The sequence below is a fragment of the Leptodactylus fuscus genome, chromosome 2 (genome assembly GCF_031893055.1).
Source record: "Leptodactylus fuscus isolate aLepFus1 chromosome 2, aLepFus1.hap2, whole genome shotgun sequence".
NCBI lineage: Eukaryota > Metazoa > Chordata > Amphibia > Anura > Leptodactylidae > Leptodactylus > Leptodactylus fuscus.
The window spans coordinates 221,428,168-221,439,090 of NC_134266.1; the positions used below are offsets into that span (position 1 = coordinate 221,428,168).

The 10,923-nt window shown below is 41.2% G+C and overlaps 1 protein-coding gene across 3 annotated transcripts in view; it reads left to right on the forward strand.

Moving 5' to 3' along the window:
- Nucleotides 1-10,890, forward strand: part of SLC11A2 (solute carrier family 11 member 2) — a 56,614-nt gene extending 45,724 nt beyond the window's left edge. For 2 of the 3 annotated variants that reach the window (XM_075265651.1, XM_075265652.1), the window contains exons 17-18: nt 2,952-2,981; nt 3,410-10,890. In XM_075265651.1, the coding sequence (XP_075121752.1) occupies nt 2,952-2,981; nt 3,410-3,481 (102 nt within the window). In that variant the 3' untranslated portion in view covers nt 3,482-10,890. The remainder of the gene's footprint in view (nt 1-2,951; nt 2,982-3,409) is intronic. The other variant, XM_075265653.1, reaches the window with a different exon arrangement.
- Nucleotides 10,891-10,923: the final 33 nt, after the last annotated feature.

A 10,923-nucleotide genomic window follows, 5' to 3' on the forward strand; every position in this document is an offset into this window, starting at 1 on the left:
TAACAATGCTGACTCAGCTACTACCACCTGCACTATATTCTGGGGAATTAGAAAATCTTACACTATGTGGACATTGGGTAGATGAGAGTAGCAATAAGGATACAGTGCATCGGTCTCCTAACAAGTCTTTCTTTCTGGATCTATACTATATGGACAGACACCACTTCCTGACATCTTGCAATAATAGATTAAAAACTAACCACACATATATGTGCTATTAACAACTGAATGTACACACTATGTGTATAGGGAGTTACTGTAGTTTACACCACAATTTGTAATATCACATTATACACCGTAGTCACTACATATGGTGGTGTGCTCCGCTGACATCTTTCTGCAACATCTTGAGGCTGTGAAGAAGACTGAACAGCAGGAGGCAAAAGAAGAACCACTTCTGTTAATAAAGCTATTGTGGATGAGAGTGCTCCAGAATGAGTCTGGATATCAGTCAGGAATAAGAAGATTATTACTACAGACTTCTTAGTAAATGCAGTGATACACCTTCCAATGTACTCCAAGTGTGTGAACCATGACACAAATCTATTTTGGCTGAGCCATACAGTCTTTACATACTTGGGAATCGGCTCCAACTGCATAAGTAATACACATGACCTGCAATGTCACATTAAGAACTCTTATTTTGGAGTCACATGAGGTGAAGAACTCTTGAATGGGTTTAAGACATTTGCTTAGTGTGTAATTCTCTAAAATTTTCTCCATTACCAAACAAACCAGTTCCATCAAAATCCATAAGACTACATCCAGTGTGTTCAGTAGATCGGGAAGTATTCTTCGGCTAATAGGAATTAACTGTTGTCTCCATACGTTGTCTTTTTGCAATATTTGAAATGAATAAATGAATCTAAAAAATACAGTATTTCAGGCCCACCGAGGGAGTGTTTTCAGAGTCGCTGCATAAAGCTGGCCATATTCAGTAGATTGTAGTCATCCAGCCTAATGTGTATGGGGAGGGGGGTGTCAGCCAGAGGGATCTCAACAAGCTCAATCCTTATATTCCTCTGGAAGATAATCCGCTGCAATGTGAGTCTGGCTGTAGTCTATTCTCCTCTATCCCTTGTGAAATCAACATGTAGCAACCACTCGTAGTATTGTGGCTTATGAGGGAGACGTGAAATGTTTAGCCAGCCATTTGCCCAAGAAGGGGATGGAGGAACGTGGCATTGCTTTTTAGTAATTTCCAATTAGACCGTATCGGTCATTGCAGCAAGAATGAAGCATCATTTATATTGAGACACTTCATTGTTAACATATCATGGGGCATAACTACCAGTTTAGTCATGGGTTCCTTTTATGTGATTGGCTAGAGATCCAGCAGCACAACGCCTCAATGGTTAGCACTGTTGCCTTGCAGGTTCAAATCCAACCAAGGACAACATTCACCCTGTGTTTTAGTGGGTTTTCTCCAACACGATAGGAAAGTTGGATTGTGAGGCCAATGTCTGTGCTGCGGAATATATTAGCACTACACAAGTGATAGAAATAATTCATACCAGGATCATGATCTGCTACGTCACAAGTGTAGGAGTCCTACATGTCACATGTGATGTGGAGATTGTTGGGTGTCAACACGGAAGATCAGGGTGGCCTTGCTGTTCACTCATGTTGCTTCAGAGATTTTCGGAATCACTATGATCAGCTACTGAAGGTTATGTTGGCCACAGTACAATGTACAGGTCTGCTCACAAGAGGCTTATGCAGAGACACATATAAGGTGGTAGTAGAATCCTCTACATTTTAGAACGCTATTCCCTTCCCTGGCAAATTATGCAATTTATACTGGTACATCGTCTGCTGAAAGGATGAGGAGTCCTAGTAGTATCCCTTCTTCGCTAGCTGCCTACATAAATGTATAGTCCGCATTGTGCCCGAGGACTCACCTATTCAGGAAGGAGTACAACCCCCAATAACACTACTGTCACCACACCACCATCTGAGCAGCCTCTCCCCTCACCTGTTGTCTCTGTTCCCCGTCCTTCATAGACTGTAATCCCTTGCGGGCAGGGACCTCTATCCCACTGTGCCAGTTGGTCAGTGTTAGTATTGCAATTTTGTTGTGTACCGTACGTAGACCCTCAAATATAAAGCCCCATGGAATTAATGGTGCTCTAAAAAAATTAATAATAATATCATGCCCTGTCTTGTTTCTTTTTCACAACTAGAATTTTCCATGTTAGAACCCCTTCTCAAACAGTCACTCACTGGTCTTTTGGACTCAAAGATAAAAATAACCAAGACCGGTTTCCAAAAGAGTGCTGCTTTTTGGTTTTACGTTACTTTTTATTTTTTCTTGATAGTGTATCATGCTTCACTATTCTATCCTATATAAAAAAATAAAAACCTGATGGACCCAGCACACAGCAATTTATTTATTTTTATTTAAAAATATAATAAAAAAAATCTCTTTTACTACAAGTTACGTCAACTTTGGAGTCAATTTGAGTAAATAAAAAAGCATGACACCAGTGTGAACAGAGCCTTACTGACTTAAGATATAGCAAGTACATTTACAAGATAATTTATGTGCACCTTCAGATTCCAGTGGCAAAAGAAATCAATCAATCCTTGAAATACATGGACAGGTATAAGAAATCACTTTATGCAATATAATTATATTGATCATCAACAAGAACCCCTGTAAAAAAAAATTATAATTAAAATACAATTTAGAATTGTGTCATATCACGTTTTTGCTCATATATATGCAGTTTATAGATGTATTTGGTCTTTGGTTCCATGTGTGTATATTAGATTACGGTATTATACATAGTACAGAGCTCTAGCTATGGATCTAAACCATAGAAGCAATGGTGGGGCTTGTGTAAAATGTGTATTATTTTCTAATTATTATCTAGTGGGATATTTTGGTGTTTATACTGTCATTCTATATTGCCTTCCTATGAATATATGATGTTTTGTTGTTTTGCAAGCTCTCATTACAAATAGTGGCAGTGGATGGTGTAAGTACAAATTACAGATGAATTTTGCTTATTGATATTTATATGTTGTTGTGTTTTGTTTTTTTTTTTGTTCTGAAACTGTTCTATAACGTACACGTAAGGTCACCTTACAGGCAACCATTACATTTTGTTACATTGTATCTAGAATAGAAATAAATATAATATGCAAATACTGTTATAACATAGTACAATAAAGCTCCTGTATGTGTCTCGATGGTTACAGACTACAAGCAAACCCTTGTAGTCATATCTTGCTGTCATGTGCTGGACACATGTAATCTATGAAATATATGTCTTAGTATACACTCCAGGTTGGACAGTATTACCCTAGTATGAGTTCACACTGCATCTTTAGGAGCTGTTTTTGAGACTTTTGTATTTGTTTTCTTGTGCGGTGTCTCATGTGTATTTTTCTTCTTCTCCTATAGTATAACCTGGGCTTGACCACTTATCCCGAACTTTACCTACTAAACAATATGGAGTCTTCCTCACTTCGATGATGATGGAAGCCACATGGCACACTCTTCCCTGCTCTGAAGATCTTCCATTTCCTCTAGTTCCACATTTGGGAGAACACAGCAACTAGGAGGTGCCATGTCAAACCTTTTGGGGCACAATACAAGTTAATGGTGGACTTAGTAGCGAACACGATAATCTAAATAGTTCTGATGGTATTTATTATATTGCACGTGCAATGTCATACCTGCCGGTATCTAGACAAAATGGACTCACTCTGGTTAGCTTTCTAGAAGAGCTGTGACTTCTACCCATCTGATCAGATGACTGTGAAGTGGAACTTGGCCTACCAGAATTGGAGTATGGTTGTATAGACTGGTTAGATGAGGTACGTAGGGAATGAAATTTTTATGATTATTTTTTCTGCATAAATTATAAATAGTATCTATAAGTGTTATCATCACACACTGGATAGAGGAGGGAGAAGTAATGTATATGAAAGCCAGTGTCTTGGAATAAGCAACTCCTTTTTACTGTACGCAGATATATGAACGAAATGGTCATCATACTGAAGGGGACGCTGTTCATTGAATCCAAATGTTATTTTTGGGGAAAAAAATTATTGTATGTGGAGATACTTTTATGTGTTTCCTAAATCTTAATTTTATGGCTTTGTAAAACAAAAGGTTGTAGGAAATGTTGATAGAACTGTTCTCAGTTGGTTTTCGGGCACGTATGGTTTTCCTATTTGAAACAGGCAAAAAAAAAAAAAAATGAAGACATATGAGGCCTGTGTCTGGGGAGCAATATGCTGCATGACCAGAGGAAAATGGCACCAAATAATGGTGTGTCCGCTGTGGCATGTTCTAACCGTGTGCCTTGTAATTATTTATAGGGTTGGTATATAGAAACTATAGGATTGGAGTAACTACCGAATCATCCCTTTCTGTGAAAAGAGTGATTCTGTGATATAACAGTCACTGGACTGTAATACATGTTGGTGGGTATCTACAGTATTGGCCAAAAGTATTGGCACCCCTGCAATTCTGTCAGATAATACTCATTTTCTTCCAGAAAATGATTGCAATCACAAATTCTTTGGTATTATTATCTTAAAAGTATTGGCACTATTTGAAAAATCATGTGATGCTTCTCTAATTTGTGTAATTAACAGCACCTGTTACTTACCTGAGGCACCTAATAGGTGTTGGCAATAACTAAATCACACTTGCAGTCAGTTGAAATGGACTAAAGTTGACTCAACCTCTGTCCTGTGTCCTTGTGAGTACCACATTGACCATGGAGAAAAGAAAGAAGACCAAAGAACTGTCTGAGGACTTGAGAAGCAAAATTGTGAGGAAGCATGAGCAATATCAAGGCTACAAGTCCATCTCCAAAGACCTGAATGTTCCTGTGTCTACCGTGTGCAGTGTCATCAAGAAGTTGAAAGCCCATGGCACTGTGGCTAACCTCCCTAGATGTGGACGGAAAAGAAAAATTGACGAAAGATTTCAACGCAAGATTGTGCGGATTGTGGATAAAGAACCTCGACTAACATCTAAACAAGTTCAAGCTGCCCTGCAGTCCGAGGGTACAATAGTGTCACCCCGTACTATCTGTGGGCGTCTGAATGAAAAGGGACTGTAAGGTAGGATACCCAGGAAGACCCCACTTCTTACCCAGAGACATAAAAAAGCCAGGCTGGAGTTTGCCAAAACTTACCTGAGAAAGCCAAAAACGTTTTGGAAGAATGTTCTCTGGTCAGATGAGACAAAAGTAGAGCTTTTTGGGAAAAGGCATCAACATAGAGTTTACAGGAAAAAAAAGAGGCCTTCAAAGAAAAGAACACGGTCAAACATGGCGGAAGTTCCCTGATGTTTTGGGGTTGCTTTGCTGCCTCTGGCACTGGACTGCTTGACCGTGTGCATGGCATTATGAAGTCTGAAGACTACCAACAAATTCTGCAGCATAATGTAGGGCCCAGTGTGAGAAAGCTGGGTCTCCCTCAGAGGTCATGGGTCTTCTAGCAGGACAATGACCCAAAACACACTTCAAAAAGCACTAGAAAGTGGTTTGAGAGAAAGCCCTGGAGACTTGTAAAGTGGCCAGCAATGAGTCCAGACCTGAATCCCATAGAACACCTTGTGGAGAGATCTCTTGATGGCAGTTTGGAGAAGGCAACCTTCACATCTCAGGGACCTGGAGCAGTTTGCCAAAGAAGAATGGTCTAATATTCCAGCAGAGCATTGTAAGAAACTCATTGCTGGTTACCGGAAGCGGTTGTTCGCAGTTATTTTGTCTAAAGGTTGCGCTACCAAGTATTAGGCTGAGGGTGCCAATACTTTTGTCCGGCCCATTTTTGGAGTTTTGTGTAAAATGATCAATGATTTGACTTTTTTTTCATTCTCTTTTGTGTTTTTTCATTGCAAGCAAAATAAATGAAGATATTAATACCAAAGAGTTTGTGCTTGCAATCATTTTCTGGAAGACAACGAGTATTATCTGACAGAATTGCAGGGGTGCCAATACTTTTGGCCAACACTGTATAGGCACTATTCTGTTTAAATTCTACCTCCAGCTCTTCCATCTGAAGTTTGATAGTGGTGGTGGGAGGTACGACTAGGAGAGTGGGTGGTCTGGTAAGTAAGAGCAATGTACGAGAGGCTTCCAGAGTTGAATGGCTGCCTTGTGAATCATACTGTGACACTTTGGAGCTCCAGGTGGGATATGTGGTCACAATAATAACTGGAGATACACTAAAGGCTTTATAGCTCTCACTACAAAAAGAAGCCTTTTAAACTCTACATCAACAATTATGTTATTATCGGTACCTTCATGTGTCACACGCTACCCCGCAGAAGTAGGAAACCTTCAGCTCTCCAGCTGTTGCAAAACTACAACTCCCAGCATGCATACTTGCTCTGCTGTTCTCGGAACTCCCATGGAAGTGAATGGAGCCAGCTGAAGTGCCGAAGGTTCCCTACCCCTGCACTACAGTAATATGGCAAAGATTATGAACCTCAGCAGATCATTTGAATGCAGCTGTGCTTCTATGGTTTGTTAAGGAGGAACTCAACATTTTCAGTCAATCATTGGTCAGAGTTTTCTAGTAACCATAAGGCTCTGTTCACACTGTAATTTCTTATGGCCTCTATATTTAGAAGAGCAATGATGGCTTTGGTAGCTCTGTTCTGTAACAGATCATATCAGATCCCAGTGACTTAGGATAGGCCATAAATCTCTGATCGTTGGGGGGACTGCCTGTACCTTTCAGCTGTACATAGCCGCTTGGGCTTCCCATACTATATATCATATAGGGACAGAAGCAGTCGGTTCTGTATACTGGCCAGGCACGTGTACGGCAGCTCAGCCTTCCCTGACGTCAGTGGGAGCTGAGTTGCAGTAGTGCGCCTGGCCGCTACACAGGGCATGAAGCCAAATGCTTTTGGCACCGTGTTGTGTATTGTACGGGAGCCAGAAGCAACTGGTGCAGCTAATCGGCGTGGCGGCCACCGCTGCGCATTCAACCAATCATATTCCTGGAAATCCCTCTAAGGCTAAGGCCCCACGTAGTGGGCCACAGCAAAAAAAAAAATGCTGTGGGAAAAAACGTGGTTGGCAATGCTTCACGGTTTTTCCGAAGTGCTTTTCACAGAAAGTTTACAGACTCTGTAGACTTTCTGCTTCAGTTTTACTTATAGGGAACCCGACAGTGTTTTCATAGGTAAAACTGAGGTGATGTGATTTCCAAAACTGTGACACTTTTGGAAATTGCAGTGTTTCCGCTGCGCGTACTTTTTATGCAATATGTGAATAGGATTCGCTAGAATCCCATCCACTTTGTAGTGACTGTAAAACACTGCGGTTAACGCCATAGGGCACCCCAACCTTACAGGGATTCATTTGCTTGATGATTAAAGTGTGAACAAAGCCTAAATTATGTAGACTCTCAAGCACATACAATTAATGGAGTAAAACGCTAAGAAAACCCAAAAATGTAAATGACCGTTCTTTGTTTGTACGTGAGTATTTCAGAGCCGCTTACATTTCAAGTATTTTACGATTTACTGCCAAGTTTTGGTTTTTTTTTGCAGCGATCACGGACTAGATGAGTGTCAAAATCAAATTTGTCAATTTATTTATTTCCAGAGAATATAACAAATTTTACCATCTGTAGTGTTAAAATGTCCAATATTTTTATGTATATTTTTGTGTTACTTTTCCCAAAGATCTGCGGTTTACAAGTAATATGCACCACAGGCCGCTCGTGTTCATTATTAGATTCAGAAGATTGTACTAAGTACATTAGTAGAGATCAGCTGTAATGCTAGTACTTCATAAGGGAGTAAAATCCTATACAGAAAATAGCAGACCAGTAGGTCCTGACATAGATATTGGGTAATTCACTTGCACATGTCCTCATCATATCCTACTGCAAGACCCTCTAAGACTCTTTTACCCCTCCAATATTTCATTAATGGATCATTCTAGGGCTGAATAACTGATCACAAAATAACTGAAATCAAATGTCGACTTAAGTAATCGATTATTTCCATTATCTTTCATTCATGCCAACCTGCCTCACACTGCCATTGGTTAAAGGATATGTCACTCCACTGTACACTATCCTATCAGGATTGCTGATATGTGAATAGCTGGAAACAAAATTCTGTGTAATGGGGTGGCATATAAATAGGGAATGTGGCAAATGACAAAAACAACAACATATTATTTGGTAGGAATACATGTGGCAGATGAGTAACTACGCTGTTTCTCCAAAAGTAAGCCCTAGCCTGATTTTGCAGGGGTTTTGGAGTAGGCTTCAAATATAAACCCTTCTCCAAAATTAAGCCCTAGTTACAGTCAGTGCCTCCAGTCCTAGGTTATGTCACGTGACATCACAGGGACAGAGAATAGGTATACCATAGCTCCCAACAGTCTTGGACAAGTGCCCCGCTACCTCCTGCCACAGCAGGGCAAAATCCACTCCAGACCCACCTACTGCCTTCCGAGTACTGGCTCCTGACCGCTACTTGGCTAAGTACGTGACCAGATGTTGGGTGCTACCCTTGCTCGCTCTCACAGACGCTGCCCTTCGCTACAGAAATTCCCCATTAGCGTACAGGAGATAGAGCGGGCACGGGGCCACTGCCACACAATATATATATATAGCGAGAGTGCTAGGAAATTTGTTTTAAGACCCACTGGTCCTGCACCATCAATTGTGAATGTAAGTTAGGGTCAAGGTTACTAACCCTAACCATTTTACTGGATTTGTCCAAAGTGAATCAGAAAAGTTTCTAATTTGCTCTGGTGCCTGCAGAATAAGACCTACCCCCGAAACTGTGCTCTAGTCCTTTTTCCAGAGAAAAAAAATAATATAAGACCTCATCTTATTATATAAGACCTTAAAACCTGTCTTATTATTGGAGAAACACGGTATTCACTGTTAATGTGGTACAACAATCGCAGTATTAGGATCATTTCAAAGGCTGAGGCCATATGCTAATGAAAAGTAGGTTTTTTTTGTTTTTTTTTTATTACAGATTTTTCGGGGGGTCAGGAGGAATACCTGTCAACCAAACAAGCTGAAAACTATTGAATGTCTATGGCCACCATACTGTACAGTTTCAGTATCACTTGCAATTTATTAACTGAAATCCCTGTTCAGTCCATGCTTAGGAGTCCAGTGGCAGTGGGTGAGACGACTCCCTGGAATCAGAAGTCCAGAATGAACAGGGACTTGAATGAGTAAAATCACAAGTTAGGGCTCGTTTACATCTGCGCCAGGGGGTGCGTTCTGCTGGTTTCCGTTTCCTGTACAAAACAGGGCAGGAGATGGAAACCTGTCGGCATGTTTTCAAACCCATTCATTTGAATGGGTTTGAAAAGTGTCCGGCCGTAAGCGTCGGTGAGCGTTTTATGTTCTCTGACGCGAAACCGTTTTTTTTTTTTTTTAAAACCGGACATAGAGCCGGACATGTAGGACTCTGTGTCCGGTTTAAAAAAAACAAAAAAACAGTTTCGCCGCGGAGAGCATAAAACGCTCACCAGCGCTCACGGCCAGACTTGGCATGACAGATTTCCGTCTTCTGCATGAAGAAGACAGAAACCTAAGAACAGAGACCCGAACGCTGGTGTGAACCCAGCGTCATGCTGAATCTTTCCCCCTAGACCTATGTATCAGTATACTTAGTTCCTCCTGCTTTATAACTTGCTGTTTGACAGATCAGACTCCCCATTACAGATTCTCTATAAAGGGGTGTTCCATTTCCTATTTTTAGCCCCCACAGAGGCACAAAATAATGAATCAATGTGTACTCAACAGAGAGTTTTGGTCCCCTGTGGTCCTGTCCTTTGGTCCACACATAAGTGATACAACCAGTGGTTGAGCAGTTCAAATAAAACACCAATGCTCACCTAATAACTGGTTGACATGTAGACTGACTGCGGACCTGAATGGAGACTCCTTGCTGGAATCCTGGCTGGAGGGAGAGTTGTATATAAAGTGATTTTATATATACACTATACATACACACACCTCTTCAGAGGTTAAAAATAGGAACTAGAACACTCCTTAGACAAGTGATGGCAGTCTAAATCTAATGTGTATGGCCAGCTTTACCCCAAAGACCTCTCATTCCACCTTTGTTAGTACGTCAAGCTATCCATTTGCACTTTATAAATGAGCTCCAATGTCATTTTAGAGAATAATGTAAAGTGAAATCTTTTGTCACGCGAAGGTTTTAGCATCATGTTGTTGCCTTCTATGTTGGTTCACTCCCACTCTTCAGATCTCTGCCATGTGATTGGGTAACGTCACTTATCAGTCACGGGACGGTCAGGCGTGACTTGGCTGTGGGTTGCGTAGCAGCAGAGCTGAGAGGCGGGGGTGGCGTCAGCTTCTGTTAGGGGTAAACGGAGCTACGGAGCGACCGTTGGGGTTGGTGCTGGTCACGTGTTTAGTGTCGGTGATGGGCGATGAGCTCCAAATTACATGTGACAACGTGGTTTTTGGCTGTACCACCATTGTGCGACTGGACAACCTCATGTCTCACCTAAACGACTGCGAACATAATCCAAAGCGACCAGTGACATGTGAGCAGGGATGCGGTCTGGAAATGCCCAAAGATGAACTACCAAATCATAACTGCATAAAGCATCTTCGCTCTGTCGTGCAGCAACAGCAAACTCGTGTAGGGGAGCTAGAGAAAGCAGCAGCTGAGAACAAGCACCGCTATCTGAGCAGAAACGAGACATTCAACTCTTACACGAGAGCAATCCTCAGTGCCCACCCAAACCTACAGAATTTAGAGGAGACTTCTATGTTGGTAGACATTTGTATCACCCACTAGAGGAAGCAGTGGGCTGTCAAAGTGCCTTTCATGTATCGGCTTAAAAGGAAACTGTATAATGAGGGCTAACTAAAATAAAAAGTGACCACATGAATAAAGGTGTGTTTGCTGTTGATTTCTTATAAAGCCAT